The following is a 23,393-nucleotide window of genomic DNA, read 5'->3' on the forward strand; positions in this document are numbered from 1 at the left end:
TCTAAATTTACATTTAGTCATTTAGCCGACGCTCTTATCCAGATTCCATCTAAAATGGAATCTGGATAAATATAATTGCATATATTTTGGGATATATAAACTAGTGGTGGGCCGTTATCGGCATTAACGTGCTGCGTTAACGTGAGACTCTTATCGGGCGATAAAACAAATATCGCCGTTAATGTCTTCTCAAAGTTGGGTTGGGAGCTGGGTCTATACTACGTAAGCTTTGATGACTTTCACCTTGATATTTTAGCGCGGATATATACCTAGCCGAATTTCACTGTAGGGGGCGAGAACGAGTCGTCGAAACTATGTGTATGCCTTGTGTATGAAATTACCACATCAAATGTGACGTGCTAACATGGATGCAGCTATGAAGCCGCCGGGTTTGCTTCAGGGAAAATTTATTTTTAAGAAGCTTCCCAATGGAAACCTCGACAAGACTAAGGTTGTTTGCGCCTTGTGCAATGCGGAATTTATAATGCGGAAGATGCCGGGCCAAGCACTGATGTAGCGCAGGGGAAGAGTCGTAGTCAAACTATTATGTTTGAGTGCAACCGAGGCAAGCCCGTCAGCACAGCTCTATCAACTCTATCTATTCGGGAGTCAGTTGGCTGAGCGGTGAGGGAGTCGGGCTAGTAATCCGAAGGTTGCCAGTTCGATTCCTGGTCATGCCAACTGACGTTGTGTCCTTGGGCAAGGCACTTCACCCTACTTGCCTCGGGGGAATGTCCCTGTACTTACTGTAAGTCGCGCTGGATAAGAGCGTCTGCTAAATGACTAAATGTAAATGTATCAGCCAAGCAAACTAATCTCCTCGCTCAGTGGATTACCTTTTATGTAGGCCTACAGTTCAAAATTCATGTTTAACTGAATAAACAGTTAGTAAACACAAGTACATCTTATTGAACATAATTTATTTTCATCACCAATTATCATAGTAGAACCGGCCGTGTCAAATGACGTTGTGTCCTTGGGCAAGGCACTTCACCCTACTTGCCTCGGGGAGAATGTCCCTGTACTTAATGTAAATCGCTCTGGATAAGAGTGTCTGCTAAATGACTAAATGTAAATGTAAGCAGTTTGTGATGCATTTTTGAAACTGGAGATGAGCCCCTGGTCTAATGCGCCACCTGGCTTGAGAAACCCGTGCTCAAAGACTTAGTCATTATTTGGGTAGCACACATATTCTGAATGCCTTCGGCGGAATTCAAATTCGAATGAGATTTAATCTAGATTAATTCCAAGATTACAGTGACATTAATCTAGATTATTTTTTTTTATCTATGCCCACCACTAATATAAACACAATCATTTGTATGTTTTGCAATGTATTGCAATTTAACACATAAATATATATTATAGTGTATAATATATTATTAATATATTTATCATCAATATATTAGCCCATGTATTTCCATATATAATATATTGGTAAATGTAATAGAAAATAATATATTAAAATATATTACATTATATTTCAAGTTATATATTAGTCAATATATTTTTCTTCCGTAAGGGACTGGCCCACTGTCTAGAGAGATGCGTAGGTTTTTGGTGAAGGGAAAAGTGTTTAATTGTCCCACCTGCTGTTCACTTCTTTTTTATTTTAATACACATATTTTCTTTGTGAATCTATCTCCACTCTCTCGTTCTTTCTTCTGCTTCTCCTCTCCCTCCATGCATCTGCAATTTCCATGCATCTTTCCCTAGTACCTGCCTGCATCCTTTTGTCTCTAGATAATTTTTCTTTCCGTCAAATCAAATTTCTCTCTCTCTCTCTCTCTCTCTCTCTCTCTCTCTCTCTCTCTTTCTCTCTCTCTCTCTCTCTCTCTCTCTCTCTCTCTCTCTCTCGCTCTGTATTAACCACTCGTCTCAGTCAGTGACCTTCAGATTTAGAAGTGCATGCACATGCCATTAAAACAAACAGAAACACGTGTGCCCTCACACACACACAAACTCACACATGCACAAACTCATCACATCATGCAGACATAACAAAAAACACATGTACACAAATATACTTTCACAGTACAGGCATCCACAATGACACCCGTAGAGTGTCACTTTTTTGCATAACTTTCATTTTTTGCATAAATCATTTTTTTTGTCTTATTTTGTTGGAATTATCTGCTAAAGATTGTGGTACTAGTGGATGTTATGTATGATGTGTGTAGGTCTGTTCTCTGAATGGTTACACAAGATGTGTGTGTTAGGCACAAATCACCTCTGCTCATACACTGAAGTGTTGTGATGTAAATATTGCAAAGATTTATCTGTGAATATACAGTTGGTATAATATACAAGGGATCATTTGCATGTCTGTAGCTATATAGTAATCACAGTTATCCAAGCATGCATTATGACTGTACTCCTGCAGGGAGACCATAAACCAACATACCTGTCTGTCTCTCCTATAAACAAACCTACACACACACACACTGTATTTATGCTTTTGGTAATATGCATACATCACTTGGACTTGGTAATGTAAGAGGCAGTTGAGCCAATCCTTATGCAACACTTCCTGTGTCTTACACAACATCAGGGTGCTGCTCCTACAGTGTACAGCAGTTTGGAACAGAAATATTCAGCCTCTGTCACACACACACACATTATAATTCAAGACTACAGAGAACTGAGATGCATACATCTCCTCTCTGCTTTTCCTCAATGTTGTTGATGTTTCACATCATTTTACCTCTTGATCTTTGTCTCCTTTCCTCAACCCATCAGCCCCTAGCTCTCTCTCTCTCTCTCTCTCTCTCTCTCTTGCTTTCTTTCTTTCTATCGTCATGCACTCACTCACAGACTCACAAACTCACTCACCTTTGTGAAAAAGGTTGATTTGACATCCCCTTGACTGACTTTCTCTCTTTGTGATTCTTGCTCTCTTGCTCTGTTTGTAGCGAAGATGTTTGGAGGTCCCCTTACCTGCCTTTAACCTGAGTCTATACACTCAACACTCTTGTGCCAGAGCAGAGCATGGCGTTGCTGTGACTGCTTTACCGTTCCATTCCCATCGTAACCTCTGCTGTACCTTTTAACAAGGGTGTTAAAAATCAGACTTATTTTGAGTTATGACATTCTCTCCCTCTGTCTCTCTCCTTCTTTCTTTATCTCTCTCTTGCTGTTTCTCTCTCTCTCCCTCCCTCTCCCCCCCCCCCCCCCTCTCTCTCTCTCTCTCTCTCTCTCTCTCTCTCTCTCTCTCTCTCTCTCTCTCTCTCTCTCTCTCTCTCTCTCTCTCTCTCTCTCTCTCTCTCTCACTCTCTCTATCTATCTATCTCTCTCTCTCTATCTCTGTCTCCCTCTCGCTGTCTCTCTTCTCCTCCTTATCAATCCAGCCCAAACAGCGGACGTCTCTTTCCTCGTCCCAGGACGTCCAGAGGCCAGTCAACCACAGCTGCGAGCCCTCAGAGGTGAGCTCCTCCTTGGGCTACGCCAGCTTCAGCACTAGCCCCCCCGCCAGCCCCCCGCTCAGCCCCCCGCTCAGCCCCAACAACGACTCAGCGGGCTCCAACGACGACTGTCAACCACTCACAGGTAACCTGCCACCCCTCCCAGTGTCTCACTTACGGTACTGTGTCCGGAAGGTGTTCCCTGGAACGGGACAGGGTGCAAACATGACAGGAAAGTTGCTATCCTCTTTTGAATGTTGTTAGGATGAAAAGTAACCAGTGTTTTATTAACCCTATGAAGCGGCTAGGAATTTGTAAACAAAACAAATAGTTCCAGAGCCAATGAAACTTGGGTTGATAGCTGAGTTGTTGGGAAATTTGGGGACTTAGTTGTGACATTGTCTTGCGATAATCTTTTGATTCAATAGAAAAGCATTTTGTAGCACATTGTAGAACGTTTTCCAATACTACTTTTAACTCTGTTCTTTCATTGCTCTTTATCTTGTCACTCTCTTTTCCGCTCTTTCTCTACTTCCTTTCCTCATTGCCCTAACTTGTTGAAGCCTTGACAAGGTAAAAAGAGGAGGGATGGAGTCTTTGAAATTGATTTATAATGTCTCCTTTTTTAAGTAATCCGTGTGGGGATTTATTAATTATGTCTGGATGGTCGACACCCTTCATCATTTAGCTCTTTTTGGTTTATCTCTTTGGCTTTGAGAGGAAAAAAAAGAATTGAATTGGACATGGACCATTTCCCATCTCGATCCACTTGTGTGAACCTGAAACAAGTTAGTCAGTGCTGGAACAATTTGCTAAATCCCTATGTTCCAGTACCAAAGCCCACATCACAGAGATATAATTCACATAAGAATTCCTTCTTTCTTTCGGGGGCCTGAGGAGTTAAGTAGCAGCAAGCAGTCGTCTTTAGTTCAGGAGACGTCCAGAATCCCACATGGGGAGATGAAGAGGATGTTTGTTTATAGTGCTGTTCCTGACTGCTGGGTCTTTGAACACGATGTAATGGGTGTTTCGTCTAATAGAGTCCCCCCTCCTCCTGCCGAGTCTGAGAGAGTGGGCCTCAGGTAGGAATAGTTATTTATGGAATCGTTATTTAGCAGAACGCCAGCTAACTGACGCACACATGAACAGAGTTTATTTTGTCTTCCTTTTCTCTCACTCTCTCTTTCTCTTTCTGCCACACACAAACCACATTTCCAAGAACTTACCTCAACTTCACTACCCTTCACATAAAGACAAACTGTCTACACGGTTGAGAGCATCTGACTGCGTGCGTAGGTTTAGCCTCCACTTCCTGTGTGTCATTTCCTGTGTCCCCATTCCACCACCATCCCTCTCCAGACACTAACTGAGTGTGTGGGCTAGGTGTGTGTTCCCCTAGCGATGAGATCACCGTCGTCACGACAAGGCGATGGTGACGGCGACTGTTGCCGGGTGACGTGACTGAACACATAGATGCTCGTTTACGTCTGTAACCTCATACTGTCTCACCCACTCCTAAGGAGGGAGAAAAGAGAGGAGAGAAGGATGAAGAGGCACTGGATACTCGCTTCCTGCTTAGCCAAAAAGCCCTGCATTTGTCTCGGTCTGGCGCGTGTTTGTGTGAGCGCGTATGGGTCTGCGAGGTCTGTCTGTGTTTGCAAACCAAACGTGTACATGTGTATGTGTCTGTGTGTGTACAGTTTGCTTATTCATGCAGCCATGGTTCAGAGGGCTAGCCAGTCTTTGATCCCTTCACCAGTAACTGCTCATCCTTTCAAAAGGGAAACCCACTGTTTCTTCATTACACGTAACCAGGTGTCATTTAAGAACACACACAACATGCTGTTTTGATTTCAGTGATGAATCAAAATGGACCGACCAACTCCCTTTTCCGGGGTTAATATTATTTTACCCTTTCTTCTTCTCTCTTTCTTGCGCTATCTCTGTCTCTAGCTCCTTCCTTCTCTCTTACTCTTTGCTCATTCTCTTCCTCACTTGTTCTTCCTCCTATCCTTCCCTCTTCCGCTAGCTTCCTCCTATGTACAAACAGCTCTGCGCTCCAGCCTCCAGGAATAGACCTGTGCCTGTTTTCATCTTTCTTCTGGTTCTTATTTTCCTAATGTTCAGCCTCTCCTCTCCTCCCCTCGATTTTTCTCCTCTTCTACTCTACTTATTAGCTTCATAAGGTCCATTGTGTTGTTGCCACGGCAACAGCCAGTGCACGAGGAGCCTGTGGTTATGTTTGAGATGGCTTACATTTAGAGGTGGATACATCAAGTGATTACCAGAAAGAGAGGAAAAGAAAGAGAGAGAGAGCGAGAGAGTGGTGCAAGTAGAAGAGAGTGGGTGAGAGAAGGACCAAAGAACAAGCGATAACGAAACAAGAAAAGGAAGTATTTTCCGGCAGACCATATAAGGTCCTCCTTCCTCCTTCTCCTCCTCCACTGAATACTCCTTTTTCCCTTCCTGTCTCTATCTATCTGACTGTCTATCTGTTTCCATCCCCTTGCCCTAATTCCTTATGGAAACCTCTCGACCGACCAGTGCTCATTGAATTCCACTCCAGCCCCAGTGTTTACACAACTGCCCCCCACTTACCCTCAACCCCCCACCCCCCCGGTAGTATGTGGGTGTCAGCCACCCGTGGTGGAGGACGGGTGGAAGTAGCCCTATTTATAGCCGGACCCAGTTGCTTCCCATGCCGCATCCACGTTACAGAACAGCTGTTATGAAACGCGGCTCATTGGTTGGTGCATCCACGTTCTGTCATTCTTTCAGAGACGGTCACGGTAGCGGGCGGGAGATGAAAGCTGATAGCTGAGGTGTTGATGTGAGGATGGTGGCTACGTCCAGGTGCCTCAGGATGTTTCGTCGCTTATACGTTTGTTTTTATTGTGAGGAAAACACGGAAGTGGTGCACGCGGTGCTAGATGTAGAGATTGTGCGATATGTCTTCTGTTATGGGGTGTATTCAGTGTCAGTGTAACTGCACACAGAGCATTCACAGCGTACCTGATATGGGTAAAGTACGTGTAGGATCCTCTGGCGAGTTGTAGCAAGTGCTGAATGAAGCCCTGATTATACACCCCATAATTGCGCAGCACAGAAATGCCTGCGCACACCTGCCCGCCTAGACGCGTGAGATCTTTCGACATGGGTTAGATCGCCGTTCAATCCATGACTGGACTCGCACCCACCATGCTAAAATTGTAGTAGCCAATAATCACCAACTAACAACACGAACATAAATAAAATATTGACCCAAGGCAAGTTAATTTTTGAAAGACCTCACACCTAGGTGGGCAAGTGTTTGCAGGCGTTTCTGTCTCACCAGAGTAGCCTATGCATAATTCACTCATATCAGGTATGCGGTGAATGCTGTGTGCAGCTATGCTGACACTAATTACGCTATGGGGGTGATTAGAGCCAATCACTGCCACCGCTACGTCGCTATGTCTGCAAAGCAAACAATCACTGCCACCGCTACGTCGCTACGTCTGCCATTATGTGGATAACTAGGTCGATAAGAAGGCAGCTATAACTATCTAGCCTAACCATTATGCCATGCCGGTATTATCATCTCGTGAGACCGGAAGTGAAGCCTGACCATTCAAGAGATTACCCATAGCGTTGAATTTACTGCTTCAAAGTGAGGCAAACCTTCGATTAAAGTCAAGTTTCTTAACATGTGTCAATTAAAAGTTGCAACTAACCAAGAAGTTTCAAGACCAAGACCCATTCAACATGGTACACCATACCCAAACCCAGATATTATAATTTATGTTATTCTTCAATATTAAATCAAACCACTACCACTCTACTCGTTTCAATGACCAGTCAGTGACAAAACGAGTTTGGCTGTTCAGGTCTCTACCAATACAGCCCAACACTAGCTAGCTGAAATAGCCACACTGATGATGTCCTTTCATTATTTTCCCCATTGATAGATAGCCAGCCACTTAGCCTACAGTTGGTGACTTGAGACAGATTATAGCTAACATACCACATAATGGAAGACGTAGTGGTGGCAGTGATTGTCTGCTTTGCATAAGTAGCGACGTAGCGGTGGCTGTGATTGTTAGCTTTGCAGACGGGTTACACGTCATACGCGTTAATGCAATGTTTACAAAGGTTACGTCGCTGCTATGAAAGTCCCCACAAGTACTACGTCGCTACGTCGCCGCCATCCCCCCTATAGGGAACCAATGATAAAAAGGCTGAGACGACACGGACATTGTGGGCACCGCTTGTCTACATTGTATGCATTTCGGGTGTTCGAGGGCACTTGCCACCCCCCATAATTACACCCCATTATGGGTGTACCCCATAATACAGTTGTCAGTGACACACGCACATAGTTGCACGTGCGTGCACATGTAACCGGTGTGAATCGGTGAAACTCACACCTCAGGTATTTAATAGGCCACCCGCGTCAATGAATAGCTAGCTTTTCGTTGGCGTAGTTGGAAGTGGTCACGCTTGGCAAGTCAGAGGTTGTGCGTTCGAGCCCAGCGAGTGGCGAACGACACCTTGTTGTGACGGAGCATGGCTACGTCTGTTACATACCGTCACACACACATAGTTATGCGCACACAACACAACTGAGCACGCACACAGCTTTAGAAGTCAGGCATGATTAATCAAGCAATCAACAGGGCAATGCTCTTTTAGTGTCTGTACATGTGTACATTTCTAAACTCGTAAATGACTAAATGTAAATGACTAAATGTATAGCAGGGCTGCCAACTTTTCAAAAAACCTTGGAATGAGATTTGGTGCCAACTAAAATGTTGCTGCAGCAAAGCAGCCCCCCGAGACGAGCTTTCACAGTGCTTTTTATGTTGCTTCACTCCGTGTACCTGCGCCTCGTCCATTACTGTTTACAACGTTGGCAGGACTACTTGGTTGGCGTGAGAAATACAAGCATGTGAAATGGCTGAAATGCACATGGCCATGAGACACATTGGCCATGTGTCTCATGGCCAATGCGTGAGAGTTGTCAGCCCTGCGTATCGTGTACTGCACTCTCTTTATCAGTATAATTTGTAAATTGTATTTTGTAACAACATCATAAACATGTAACACCAGACTTTACTTCAGGCAGCAGAAGTATATCGCCCTAGATACCCAAGCCACATTACGGGGCTGCAAAGAGACAGAAATAGTCCCAAAACGGCCATGATTGGCCCCACTTACATACAATTACATGAGTGCTCCCTCAACCATCACCTTCTGTGACCCCTTTGGAGTTCACCCTGGTTCCACCTCTGGTTTTCCAACGCAGCAGTTAAAGTCACAATTTACTTTCTGAAACTGGCGAAGCTTTACTTTTAGAGAACGTGTTCCTCTGTGGCAGTGCATCCTTTGTCATAATCATGTGATGTGATTATTTTGTTGGAATTAGTTTGTTTCAGTTTTAGTTTTTTCTTGGGAGGTGGGGGGGTGACTGTGCTCCACTTTGTGCATAAGGTATCCAGTTATAGTATTTTGTTCTGTAAAATCCATACTTTTCACATTATTTTGTATGACGCTTGCTGTGTTTTGTATGTCTGTTGCTTAAATATCAGATGAACCTGGCACTATGTGAGGTTGAAAATCGTCAGGTGTTTTGTTCAGGACCAAAGGGCATGCTGTGTTGCATGTGAAATTGTTTGAATGAGCGGTTGGAGAGAAATAATTATATTAATTTGCTGCCATGGTGGGCTGCACTAAGCTATGGACCCATGGATTGCGCAAGAACGGACACTGCACCAGCCTTTATCGTCAACAGGCACTGACCTAGTAGTTATGAGTGTGTGTATTTGTGTGCGAAAGAAAGAGGGAGAGTTTCTTTAAATTGTGTAAGGGAGAGTGTGTGTGCCAGTTTTCACTCGTATTTGTCTGTGTGTGCTAGCTACTGTACTGACCAGCTTTCCTATTTAGCCACATACACTGTTTGAATTCTAATTAGGAATACTATTGTGTTAAAGACCGCCATCATTTTGATCTCAGATCCTGTCTGGAAAACACATTTCACTAAACAGAGCTTTCAACTAATCGATTGCTTTTGGCAGTGTTTAAGTGAGCCTGTACATTGTGGGGGGTAGCTGTCCATCCAGCCAAAGCATGTCCACCAGCTGTCAGTCCATTTGCTCATCAGTCCGTCTATCTGCAGCACAATACTATAGAATGGAATCTCGTCTCTCATTCACTAGTGCATGCTTCTTCAGTAGCTTTCTGCCTCCCCCTCCCACACCCACATGATCCCCCCCCACACACACACACACCTGATCCCCCACACACTGACCCCCCCCCCCCACACACACACACACACCACAGGCTGTGTCAGCGCAGCGTATTTTCATTAACCTAATTTAAAGGTTAATGAAGATGGGCTGAGACTGCCATTGATACCAGTATAACCAGTAGTTGGAATCAGCCCATCAGGGTTTACTACGACACTCCTCCAGGCTCTCCCACAGATACACACACACTAGTGCTCATTAAGAGAATAACCAATCCACGTGTGTGTGTGTGTGTGTGTGTGTGTGTGTGTGTGTGTGTGTGTGTGTGTGTGTGTGTGTGTGTGTGTGTAAAGGGTTACTACAGAACAAACTCGCAGGCAGTGTGTATGTTTGGAAGAATTTATAGGCTCAACAAACACATATGCTTAGAATTACAAACTTAGACTTATGTGTACCACTCCCATTCTTCCAACATCAAACTCAACAAATGTCAAATCTCATTGACGGTTGCAAGTTCCATCCGTCGTCATACTAGAATCTAGGGACTGTCCAATTGGTTCCACACTGCCTGTGGGAGATGTACCGGTTGCCGTGGCAATATCACCACTTACGGAAAGCAGGAACGAAAGTGTGAATTCAATATCTCAAACTCTGACCCAAGCTCTGTCTGGCTAAGACTGTGAAACGAGAAGAATGTACACAGCTGGGTTGTTTTTCATCTTTCTCACTCCCTCAGGGGATTTGACACCGCTAGACCTGCACATAGCTGTTAGCATGATGCTACATTGCTGTGAAACATCAGAAAACATGGCCTTGGTGGGCTCCATAATATAGTGGAATCATAACTCAAGCGATTTCAGAGGCTGAGCCAGTAATAAAGTAGCTCCAGCAAGAAGAAATGATGAGCCACTTGCTGCTCACTAGCAAGTCGTCAACTTAGTATGAGCATACCTATATTTTATTTAGTTTGCTATTTTAGACATACTCTTTTATGGTTATAAATGTTGAATGCACATTTCAATTTTGTATTTTTTTATGATGATTCCTACCCCAACTCAGCAAAACTAGCCTCAACCTGTGAAGTTCCCAAACTTTAAGAGATTCCCTTTTAGAAATCACTGCATTAGCATAGTCTAGTTAGCATTAGCTTAGCTTCTGAGGTTGAGCTTATTGTAATGCATGAAGCCCCTTGGCTGTGAGGCATTCATATAGGCTGGCCCTTCATCTCTGCGATGAGTGACATGTCTGATATTGCTCTGTAGTTTTTAATAACACTCAGTCTCCGCCTGAGGAAGGAAAAAAGAAATCTGATGGGATCAGACGTTTCCAGCCCTTCCTCTTCTCATTCCAGAGAGGAAAATAAGTATTAAAGATAGAGGGATAGATTGTGTGAGGGTGTGTTTGTGTGTGCATGCGGTATGTATGTGTGTGTGTGTGTTTCTCAATGGTCTGATGAATTGCTGTTGAGTTTAATGTGTTACAATGTTGGGACTGGCTGACAGCATTTTCTATTTGAATGTGAAATGGAATGAGTCTTGTAATATAGTTAAAGTAGCTTGCCTAAGAGACTCGTGAGCTTGGCTCATTTTGGGGTTGCAACCACAGCAGCCTTGTCGGCAAACAAACACGCACTCGCTACACACACACCCTCACACACACACACACACTAACACACGTACATTGAGGCAGACCTGTCCTTGAGCAGACTGTTTTTCATTATGGTGTGTTGGCTCAATTTGTGGCACTGACATACTGGAAGGAATTAGCCCTTCTCACCCCAATACACTAAACACTGTCTTCTCACTTTGTCTTGCTTCTTAAAGTCTCTGTTTGTGGATTGTTACCAACTATGAACATCTGAATAGACTAGCAATAGTGATATCACTACTATCCAAACTCACTGTCAAGGTTTCTCTTTTAGAGTAATTAGCAATTACACACATCCCCTGTATTCCTTGTCAGTGGCAGTTGGGGTGTTTGTGTGTGTGGGGGGGGGGGGCTCGATCACTCCCTGCACGGCTGCGATATCTAAGAGGCTTGCTGTGGCGGATGGGGAAAGTGAGGAGAACAAGGCAAAATTATTTATCTTGTTTGCACCTCCCCTCTCTCTCTCTCACTCTCTCACTCTCACTCCATCTCTCTTTCTATCTTTGTTTTATCTCTCATATAATCTCTCAGGGGTTTTACCATCCCTGGCTTTTTCTGTGGTGTAAGTGCCTACTGTGGGTGGGATGGGGGAGAAATGACTTTTTTCACTACAAACCATGTGCTAGTGGCATTGTTACAGATTATTATGAAGGTTAAACTCACAAAGTGTTGAGAGAGAGAGATAAAGAGAGAGATAATGCACAATCCAACATGAGGGGAGAGAGAGAAGATGGAGACACCATGAAAAGTGAAAGAAATGTTCGCAGTATTTGGCTTAGCTGAGCAGTTATCTCAGCATACAACTATTATAAAGGCTATATATGAGAGCACACACACATACACACAACCCATCCATTATAGTACAGTAGATATGTGGCTGTCTACTTATCTAAATACCAATCAGTGTCTATACTGAGCTGTCTGCTGCATGACAGAACCTGTGTGTGTGTTGGTGTCGGTGTGTGCGTGCGTGTGTATGCGCACGCACGCACACATATGCTGGTATACAGCATTATAGAAGTCACCCCATCAAGTTTAGGTATGTATTTATGCAGGACTGGGCGTGTGTATGTGTGTGTTTATGTGTGTGTGATTATGTGTGTGTGTGAGTCTGTTGACAAGTTGCTGAACTATCACAGCAGATACTGTCCTGTTGGCATTTGGGGTTAAGGACTAGCTAGTCCACGCTTGGAGGTCCCTTCAGGTAAGACACACACACACACCCACACATACACACACACAAGCCAGAAAGAGAGTGTGAAGGAGGAACAGACCATGCCGGGTGCCCATCGATTGCGAAAGACAGAGACGGCGTGAGAGGGACTGAGTTGTCAATAAAGGTTGCCGTGGTCTTTTTGTCTGTCGGGACATGTTTGGATCAGTTTTCCTTGAACTTTGTTTGCCTGCTTCATTCTTCATCTCTCTCTCTCTCTCTCTATCTCTCTCTCTCTCTCTCTCTCTCTCTTTCCTGTCCCCCTCTTTAACTATTCCTCTCTTCTTCTCTCTCTTTTTCTCTCTCTTTCTTTATTTCTCACTCCCCCTCTCCTCTATATTTATAGTGTTGACACTATGAGAGAGGTCTTCACTTGTTCTCCTCAAATGTGTCCATTCGTGACCGTATCTCCAACCCTTCCTGGAATTGGGTGTCTGTCGTGTCTTCATTGGTTGGGGGACCTCACCAGTATGTTAGCTGGCTGCGTTTGGAACAGTACGGTCACTTGAACTCACAAACCAATGCACATCCGCCGAGTGGAATTCAAGTGGCGGCAACACCAGACACTAAACAAGAAAAGGAACAGTGTGTGTGGAGTTCATTCAGCAAGCTGTCTATGTGAGTAACAATGAAAATACACAGAGATCGCACAGGGCACGCATACCCACTCTGCCTCATAACCAAGCGTTATGTGGTGTGTGTGCATACTGTACAGAGTTTATAATTCCCTCTCTCCCTCTCACCCCCTCTCCCTCAGTCGCTGTTGCCATAGCTACCTTAGCTCACCTGTTGCAGACTGTAGCTGCTTGGGGGGGGGGGGGTGGAGAAAAATGGAAAGAGGGACAGAGAGGGTGAAAGAGAGACAGACAGGAAGGACAAAGGGTTGGGGAGAGATGGAGAAGAGATTGACAAACGCTAAATAAGAAGGGTAGAAAGAGAGAGGGTGTGTGTGTGTGTGTGTTTGTGTGTGTGTGTGTAGGAGAGACACTACTCACCTAATGTTGATGGTGCGTGTCACAGCCCATGCATTTCTGACAACACGGGAAACCGCCGATATCGCAACCACGGTTTGAGGCAGATCAGAGCACGTCAGAACACGTGAGAGGAAAACCAACACACTTGAGACAGTCTGTTTGGATATGTGCTTCATTTCCTCAAGATGTAAGGGAGACACATCGATCAGACAACACATTGATAGAGTACCGTTAAGCGTGTTGCTAGGCTGGGAATGTACAACAACAGCTGCATGGCAGACATGACAATGCTGTGTTTGATATATGTGGTGCTGCTGAAGGGGAGGTGGGGGGGGGGGGGCTCTGGGTTTGCCCAGGGGAGAGAGCATCAGACTGGGGTAGGGCTCGATACGGTGGCCCTCTCTGAGTTCCAGGAACTGTGAAAAGCTTGTGTTGTAGGAACTTGGGAAGCATTTTCTCTCTCCTCCATCTTTCTATATTTCCCCCTCCCCCTGTCCTCTTCCTCTCCCTAGGTGTTGACTGAGTGGTAGTCAGTTTAGTGTGTTTACATTAGCTGTTACAATACAGACTATCAAGCACTTGAAATTAATACTTCATCAGGAAATAATTAAATCCATTTTATGACAGTTTAAAAATACAGAAAGCAGAGTAACCTTTCTGTGGGCCACTTCACATTCATCCCCTTGGCAGACTTTTCAGCATGATTCAAATCAATTTTCCAAACCTTTTTGTGACAGTAACTATGGCTCCCTTGAATGCTGAACACAAATACTTCTTGTCATCCTGTAGTGAAGCACAGTGGTGAGACTGTTGTGAATGCACTTATCAACCTAAAGTGAGAATATTCACATAGACACACCCGCACACAAACTCATACTATTGAAACACACTCACTCTTCTTTTGTTGAGTGGAAAGGGTCTTATTTTTACTTCAAAGCACACAGACAGTAGCTGCATCTCTGAATGCATCCATTTGGCTGTCATTATACCTCACAGAACCCAGTCAATGGTCCATACCTACATACAAATGCAGACCCACGCGCACACACACACAAGTGCAGGCATGCGCACACAGACAAATGGCCTAATGCACAATCATGCTCATGTCTCACATGCACACACAGACACACACACAACACGCAAGTGCAGGCATGCGTGCACATGTGGGTGCAGCAGGGGTGTTAAACCTCAGTCAGGAGTCCGTCTTGACCGTCACATGGTCTGCAGCCACGAGTACCTCGACAGAAACCCGTGGAGGTTTGGAACAGCCCGTCTCCTGAAGCAAATACTGCTGTCCGTGTGCTGTGTGAGCTTACTGTATGTACTGTCCACATTTTGACGTGTGTGTGTCTCCACAGACGACAGCCCGTACCAGAGGGACTCCCAGCCTGGGCCGGGTGACGAGCGCAGGCACAGCCGCGTGCCCGAGCAGTTCGCCGGCCTCCTCCACGGCTCATCGCCAGCGTGCGAGAGCCCAGACACGCCCTACCACCTCTACAGCTCCAAACCCCGCAAGCAGCCGGGCGTGGCCGAGCCCCGCACCCACGGGAACTTCCTCCAGGCACCGGACTTCGGCGTCGCGGGCCTCCCCCCTCTCCAGGCGCCCCTCCCCCCCACCGTCATCCCCCGCGCGGCCAGCGAGGCCCCCAAGAGTCCAAGAGAGGCAGCGGCGCCAGCCAAACCGCAGGTGGTCTACCGGACCATCTTCCACACACGCGTGAACCAGAACCAGGGCGGTGCAGAGGCAGCTGGGGCGGGCCGAGGCTCCCTCTGCTCCTCCTCTTCCTCCCCAGCGTCGGCGGCAGCGGGGTCCTCCTATGTGAGGAACGGGTTAGCGGCGGCGTCCCGAGCTGCGGGGGCTAGGGGGAGCCAGGCAGGGAGCGTAGCCAGGGACGGGGCAGTGGGGCCTGGGTACGAGGAGAGGGCTTGCACCCTGGGAAGGATGAGGTCCATTCCCCGCAGTGTGCTGGATCTGCAGCTGTCCAAATCCCTGTCCAAGTCTGACTCTAACCTGGTGGCTGTCTCACCCCCTCAGGTAGGATATGCTCAGCTTTGACACATTCTAATCCCAGTTGATTGTTCCAAATTCTTACACTTAAACAGGCCATTTTATGGACAGTTATTTATAATTTTACTATAAAATAAAGAAAAAAATCTTTATAATAATAATAATAAAAAATAAAACACTAAGCATAACCACAGCCCATTTGAGGGGAGCACCAAAACATCTAATATAGTGTTTAATCACTTTCTACATATGTATTACATATTTTGTATATGGTCATTTTCAATAAATCGTAGACTAAAGCTCTTTGTTTATTTCAAATAAGTAAAAAGCCATACAAATCATTGGTGAATTATTATTTTGCTCTCCCTTTTTCTGTTTGTACTTGTCCAGGAGGAGCACAGCTGGGGGTCTGGGGCCAGGGGCCAGGGTCCTGGAGGTAGTCCAAGCCCAGGAGACAGCACCAGCCCTGGGGCCAGACTGGAGAGAACCCCCTCCTTTACTGCTGAGTGGGAGGAGGTAAGACACACATTTTTAGATCTGTTCAGTCAACCCAGCTGTTCAGTAAATCAAGATAAATAAAATGGAATAGAAATGGTCTAACCAGATCTCACCCACTACTATATTTCTTGTATCTAGAGTTAAAAATAATAATTGATTAAAATATCTAAATTATCAGTAAAATGCATCTTATTTAAATAATATCTGGAAAGTGCAGACAGCAAGATAGACTGAGAGATAGAAAAACGCTGACTTCAAATAATGTTGAAGATCTACTATATGAACTTGCTTGGTTGGTAGATTTATTTTGTATTTTTTACGTGTGTGTTTGCGCTTACGGCTGGTGTGGTCGTACAGTACAAATGCTACTGACACACATTCTACTGACACACATATTGCATTATTGTTTTTCTCAGCAGACTATAACCACACTGACTCACATACAATTACTTTCTGGTCACTGCATGCCATTCAGACTGCAGACTCACGTACACACACACACACACAAAGATGCATGCTCAAAGACTTTTCAGATGACATAGAAAGACAAAGACAAGATGGCTTTTTATGAAACCAAGGGTTATAGCATTGTCTGTGTGTCTGCACGTGCCTGCGTGTTTGTGTGTGCCTGAGGGTGTATCTGTGCATATCTCTGTGTGTGTCTGCATGTGTCTGTTTGTGTGTATCTATGGGTATCTGTGTGTGTCTTTGTGTGTGTCTGCATGTGTGTCTGCATTCATCTGTGTGTGCGTGTATGTGTGACTAGTGAAACTTAATTTAATCTCGTAGACATTAAACCACCATCTCACCACACACATTTAACATGTGGATCGTGATTAATTACCATGCTGAATTTTCCATAATTCCGAGCAATTAAGATGACCTATTATGTTTAATTATGTGCTTCGGGAAAACTCTTGCCAGGGGGGAAAAATAGATCCATAGGAATCTGGGAGAGCATTTGGAGCATGACTGTTGTCCTGTCAGCACGACGCTGCCACAAGGGACGGCCCACAGCAGTCAATAAACCTAAGATACCGTCGTCATTAGCAAGTTAACTTAGCAGCATGCCCAAATAACATAGGTGTGCCAGTATTTTTTTACTATTCCCAAATATTTACGGTTCTTTTCTGGTGCCCTCTCAGAGTTTCTTGACCATGAAAGAGGTTTTTGCGGCTCATGGGAACTGGCTAACAGAGCCTATTCACTGCTATATCTTTTTGTTGATCCTTGTCACCGCTAGTACAGTATGTAGCATTTGACACAAACAACCATTGAATGAATGGTGATCATTAGATGGACACTCTGGATGGGAGACAGTGGACAAAATGTAGTCATTTAAGATGATGAAATCTGCAGCGATGTGTTGTTGCTCGTAGCCAGTGTATGAACTTGGTACAGTACTGTAGCAGACCTGGGGTCAGCCTTTCATGTTGTTTATCTCACATAGATGAGCAGGAGGCAGAGGATAGCTGCTCCCGCTTTAATGCATTTATGTGAACTTTATCCATTCAGACACGATGCTTGTTAAGATATTTGTTGTGAATTGACCATCTCTCCATCACTCTTTCTGTCTCTCTCTCCCTCTCTTTCTCTCTCTGTGTGTTGCTTTATATTTCTCTCTGTCTTTCTCTCTGTATATATATATATATATATATATATATATGTCTTTCTCACTATCTGTCTCTATCTCTCGCTGTGTCTCCCTTTCTATCTCTGTCTCTCGCTCTCTCTCTGTCTTTCTCTCTTTCTTTATTTCTATCTCTATGTCTTCCTCTCTCTCTGTCCATCCATCCAGATTGACAAGATCATGAGCTCCATCGGGGCTGGGATCGGCACAGGGCTGGACATCAAGGAGGATGCTTCAGGTGAGGGCACTGTGTTTCCCTTCATGATCGTGTGTGCGTATTAGCTGCTATCATGTTACTGTATAGTACTGTGCCTGTGGATTCATTGACTTGTTGACACTTGTAATAACCGTGTCAGAGGAGATAACACAGGAAACACCCTGGCGTCTGTAGTGTTCCTTCTCTCAACCCCTCTTTCCCTCCCCTGCTATTTACTCTTCTCATCAGTCTCATCCCCCTATCCCTCTGTTACTCCTCCTCACCTCTCTCCTCCTCTTTTAGTCTCTTCACACCCTCCCCTCTAATTCTTCCCTCTCTCCCCGTCTGCTTTGCTGTAACCCTCCACTCTCTCCATCTCTGTCTCGCTCTGTCTCTCCCATTCTTTCTCTGTCTCTACATTCTCCTCTTGCACCCCCTCCCTTTTTTCTTCTACCCCCCTCCCCCTTCTCACCCTGTCACTGTTATTCCCCTTGCCTGACCCCCCTCTCTCTCTTTCTCTATCTCTCCTTATCTCTTGTTTTCTCTCTTTCTCTTTCTCCATCTCTTCTCTCTCTTTTTCTCTGTCCCTCGCTCTCTCCATCCATCTCTCCCCCACCACACATTTATGACTGGGAAGAATTCCCTGCTTGCCACAGGGAAAATCCTGTTTGCGCCGCACTCTCCACCCAACTTACGCACACGCACGCACACAGACACACATACACACACACATATTCATGTGTGCGTATGTGTGTTTGTGTGTGGGAGGGGGCATCTCAACCCTCTGACGAAGAGGCTCGGCTGATGTTATGGCTATTATCGGCGATGCAAGCCCCAGTAGAGAGAAAGAAGAGAGAAGCGAGAGAGAGAGAGAGAGAGAGAGAGAGAGAGAGAGAGAGAGAGAGAGAGAGAGAGAGAGAGAGAGAGAGAGAGAGAGAGAGAGAGAGAGAGAGAGAGAGAGAGAGAGAGAGAGAGAGAGAGAGAGAGAGAGAGAGAGAGAGAGAGAGAGAGAGAAGAGGGGGGACGGAGATCAAGGGAAAAAGAGGAAGCTGATAGTGCTTGAGGAAGAAGAGACAGGAGGGGAGGGAAAGAGATGGAGAAGGGAGAGATGGAATAAGAGAGAAAAAGAGGGGGGAGAGTGAGAGAGTGCAATATAGACACAGGCAGAGGTACTGGAGAGGGAGGGAGAGAGTGCGGGGGAGAGCAGAGAGAGAGAAAGGGAGAGAGAGAGAGAGAGAGAGAGAGAGAGAGATAGAGAGAGAGAAAGAGAGAGAGAGAGAGAGAGAGGGGCTGCAGAAGCATACAGATGAGAGTGGGAGTAGTTGAGGAAGAGAAACCTAGCTACCTACCAGACTGCTCTCGGTCGCTCTCTTGTACACACTCTCACACACCGCCACCAGTGAGCGCGCACATACACACACACACACGCTTTGTCGCCGAGGGAACAGGCAAGCGGACGCAACAGCTGAGAAGCGACAAAAGGGGAGTGAGGCGCCTAGCACCGTGACACGCGTTCTCGGATCTCCAACAATCCAGTCCTTCAAGGCAGCCGCGCACGGATTTTTACCCCCAAGACAGCGGACCTCTCTTGTGGATATAACCCCTCCCCCCGGACGACCCGCCCGCCCCCTCCCTCCCCCTCCCCACCGACCCTCATCCTTGCTTTTCAGCTTTCCCTGGATCTACCAAGCCACCCACCTCCCCCACCCTCCGCACCTGCCCTCCAGCTTGAACCCCTCCCCCCCCCCCTTTTCCATCCCTAGGCTGCTCTTAACTGCCCCCCCCCCCGCCCCTCACCCCTGGCCTTCTGCCCCCCGCTCCCCAGGTGACCATGCTCCACCTCCAGCACTAATAACCCCGACCCCCCCCCCGTCCCCGTCCCACCCCCATCCCCTACCCCAGTCCCCCCCACTCTTTCTCCAACCCCTCTCCTCCACTCCACCCCCCCTCCATCTCCGTCTGCCCTATCCACCATCCCTCCCTCCCTCTCTCCTGAGCCCCTTCCCCCCCATCCTCCACCGGCCAGCCAGCCAACAGCCGCCACCATGGCGAGCTCCTTCGACAGCCACTTCGCCCGGAACATGATGTGGCAGTGCCAGCTGTCCCAGCCCGACTGCCGGTGTTACCGCGTGGACGGCTACTCCCTGCTCAAGCGTCTGCCCCTGCACCCTCTCATAGGTCCCCGCTGTCCCATGCAGTCTGTCGGCCAGTGGCTAGACAGTATCGGCCTGGTCCAGTATGAGAACCACCTGCTCGCCAATGGCTTCGACAACGTGCAGTTTATGGTGAGTTTTGTCTGACGTTTCTGACCCTTTTTTTGTTGTACGTCGGGGGTTCTGTTTGTTCTTTTGTTCGTTTTGTCCCCTTTTTCTTTCTTTTGCATCCCCGGTGCTTTCTGTTTCTTGTTTTCTCTCTGTCTTGTTCTTTCTCTCTGTCTCCGTTTGGAGACATGGTGCCTCGTTCTCCGTCTGTCTGTGCATTCCATTCCTGTCATCTCTGTCCCCGTCTCCATCCCCCCACCGTCCTCCATGGCTGTCCTTCACTCTCCCAAGCCTAGAGATCTCTTCATCCCATGCAAAGCCACATAAACAGAGAAATAACAACTTGCAGGGCTCGCGCCAGTCTCAACCGGGCTCACGCGCTTCAACACACGCAAAAAGAGTCGGCCAGTGAGCCGAGGTGCAACATGTTAGGTGTGCACACACACCCTGGCTATCCGTGCTCCGCGAGGGGTCTGGAGGTCGGCCAACTACTTGTCTGAGTTTCCTTTTATCCACACTTCTCTCTGTGCGTTCTCTCTGCCTTTCATCTTTAGTGGAGGGAAAGAAAGAGGGAGGGAGAGAAAGAGAAAAGCACAGAGAGAGGGAAAGAGAAAGAGGGAGTGAGAGAGTGAGAAAGAGGCAGTGAGAGAGGGGGTGGGGAAGAGAGGGAGAGCATTTGAAAATCAGGGAGGTCTACTGACTTTTTACTCTTGTGTGTGCGTGTGTGTGCATGTGTACCTAGTGTGTTAGATTATTGTTTTGTAAGATGTGCGTCCGGAAGTAAAATAAGTAAAAAATCTATCACAGTGCTGTTGATGTATATGCAGCATGTTCTCTGTCTATGTTTTTGAACCAACACACAGTGTACAAACACACCAATCACCTGTTCAGAGATCTCACTAAGGCTCCATTGCAAAGAGGGATAGATGGATGGATGGATATTTATTGATGGATGGATTGATTGATTGATTGATTGATTGATAGAGGGAGAGAGAGACAGACAGAGAGTGGAGATGTGGAGTGAGTAGAGGACAATGAAACGTAAACATTTTGAGGAGACAGTGACTGAGAGATGTGTGTATCTGTGTGTGCGTGAATCTTTTTCATGAATGTACCCCAAGCAAGGATGTGAACCAGCAACCGTAGCTCCTGTCTTCATAGATCATTAGTCTAATAGCATGGCACATCAGAAGTAAATGACTCCTGATACAGCATCTATTGATGCTGCCTTGAAGTACATTTAATGTGTATTCTGTACACTTTAGTGGTGAGTGTGTGTGGGAGGGGGGGGTGTAACCAATGGACTATAGATAACAACCCTCAATTCCTTTGAATGACTTTATATTGGATTTTAGTAATTGTTAAAGTAATTAATCTCTCTCCTGAGATTAACTGGGTGCAGATAACTGTCAGTCTGCACCCAGATCTGGTGTAAATTTTCCACATTAGTGAGTGTCTGCACGTGTCGCTGTGTGTGTGTATGTATTTGTGTGTCTGTGTGTGTGTTTGTACTTGTATTTGTGTGTCTGTGAATGTGTGGCTGTGTGGCTAATAAAGGGTTTTGTGGGTATTAGACAACCCTCAGCCCTCTGCTTGCTGTGACCTGCATCTGTTCCCCTGGTTACCCTAGCAACTGCAGCCCTGGCTCAGTATTCTGCATCCTGGTTGTGTGTGTGTGTGTGTGTGTGTGTGTGTGTGTGTATGTGTGTGTGCAAGCTTGTACGGTATGGATCTGTACAAAGTGGAGTGTGTTTGTATAAGAGGAGGGGATGAAGGCGGAGGGATGGGAAAGAAATGCAGAGACACCAGTACTCTATCTCTCTCCCTACCTCTCTTTCTCTCTCTCTCCCTCAACTTGGAAGATCTCTGCAGTGGCAGATTATCATTTGTACACCCCCCCCCCCCTGACCTGCCTCCCAGCTAACCTGTGATACATCCAATGATGAACCCTCTACTGGTTACTTTCCAACATTGAACTCACATTAAGCTGTCTCTCGTTCTCTCTACCTCCCTCTCCCACTCTTCATCTGCCTGTCTCTTCCTGATCAGTTTTGCTTCTCCTCTCTCTTATTTGCTCTTTCTCTCTCATTATTCCTCCCCTCTTTCTCTCTTCCCCCTTTCCTCTCTCTCTCCCTGTCTTTCTCTTTCTCTTTTCTTGGCCATCAGTGTGGCTACCAAAGGTATGTGTCTGGTCTGTTACTGAAGCAGAGTGTGAAGCTGTTTAGGCAACACTTTACCTCCCTGGCATAAAGCATTTGTACCGTGTTAGTCATCGGGTGTGTGTGCACCTGTGTCCCACACGTTGTGATAGGAACGTGGGGATAACCACACACATCAATGGGTGGAACTCTGCGTTGTTACTTACAGTATCTGGTGGTTTCACTTCCTTGGTTACATTTTGAGTCGAACAACACCCCCTAGGAGTGACATTATGAGGTTCTGAAAGTCATGATGCTCATCATTGCTTAAACGTGTGTTTGTGTCGGTTATTCATGCTTACGTACAAAATAGACACCCTGCATTCTGACCTGAGCTAATTTGGAGTATGACAAAACAAGTTTCACAGGCCTTTATCTTCCAACACACACACACATGTTATATCTAAGCTGTGTCTCTCCATATCCAGCAGCACACAGCACAGCGTTATGATAGTTTTCCACGTGTGCTACAGTAGGAGTTCTAAGAGTTGCTGGCAGAAGCACTGAGGGACTGATCTCCCTTCTCTATTGCCTCTTGTTTAACTTTTGTTTTTAAAGCTCTGCGATCTCCTCAGTAATGCCTTTTAGATATAATTTATATTCTATATAGAAGTAATATAATATAATGCAGCATTCCTTTCAAGTGTCGTGGTTGCTTCATGCTCTCTTTTGTGTGAGCCGTTCTCTCATTCTCTTTCCATCTTTTTCTCTATCAGTCACTTTTTTATGTAATTAACACACATTATAACTGGCAATATTTTGTTTCATTTCCAGTTTAATTTATTTTAAGGCATGTTGCAGTTAGGACAAAAACCTTTTTAGATTCTTTAGCGTAAAAGCTTTCTGTTACAGCATGTCAGTCCTGGAAATGTATTGGTTCACACTGATTCAGTGTTCATGTACTGTATACATATACATAATGGAAACAAATATAAATGAACCGCCACACTGTAGTCATGGCCAAACTAAATGAACTAAAATAAACAGAATTAATTTTCATCATTTTCATTTATATTAAGGTGATGAAAAAATCTTGTGTCTTTGGCCACATTAGCCCATATATACAGGATATTTCCACACAATCCTACAGTGTAAAAATCATGGAAAATGGGGTGAACAGAAAACATTATTGTGGTGAGTTAG

The 23,393-nt window shown here is 45.7% G+C and overlaps 1 protein-coding gene across 1 annotated transcript in view; it reads left to right on the plus strand.

Annotated features, from left to right (window-relative positions):
• Positions 1-23,393, plus strand: part of anks1b (ankyrin repeat and sterile alpha motif domain containing 1B) — a 227,704-nt gene that overhangs the window by 158,985 nt on the left and 45,326 nt on the right. Inside the window, 5 exon segments of the mRNA XM_062482750.1 lie at positions 3,348-3,546; positions 14,818-15,494; positions 15,858-15,983; positions 17,764-17,833; positions 19,970-20,076. Coding sequence (XP_062338734.1) covers positions 3,348-3,546; positions 14,818-15,494; positions 15,858-15,983; positions 17,764-17,833; positions 19,970-20,076 — 1,179 coding nt within the window.

This window comes from Osmerus eperlanus, chromosome 17 (genome assembly GCF_963692335.1).
Source record: "Osmerus eperlanus chromosome 17, fOsmEpe2.1, whole genome shotgun sequence".
Classification (NCBI taxonomy): Eukaryota; Metazoa; Chordata; class Actinopteri; order Osmeriformes; family Osmeridae; genus Osmerus; species Osmerus eperlanus.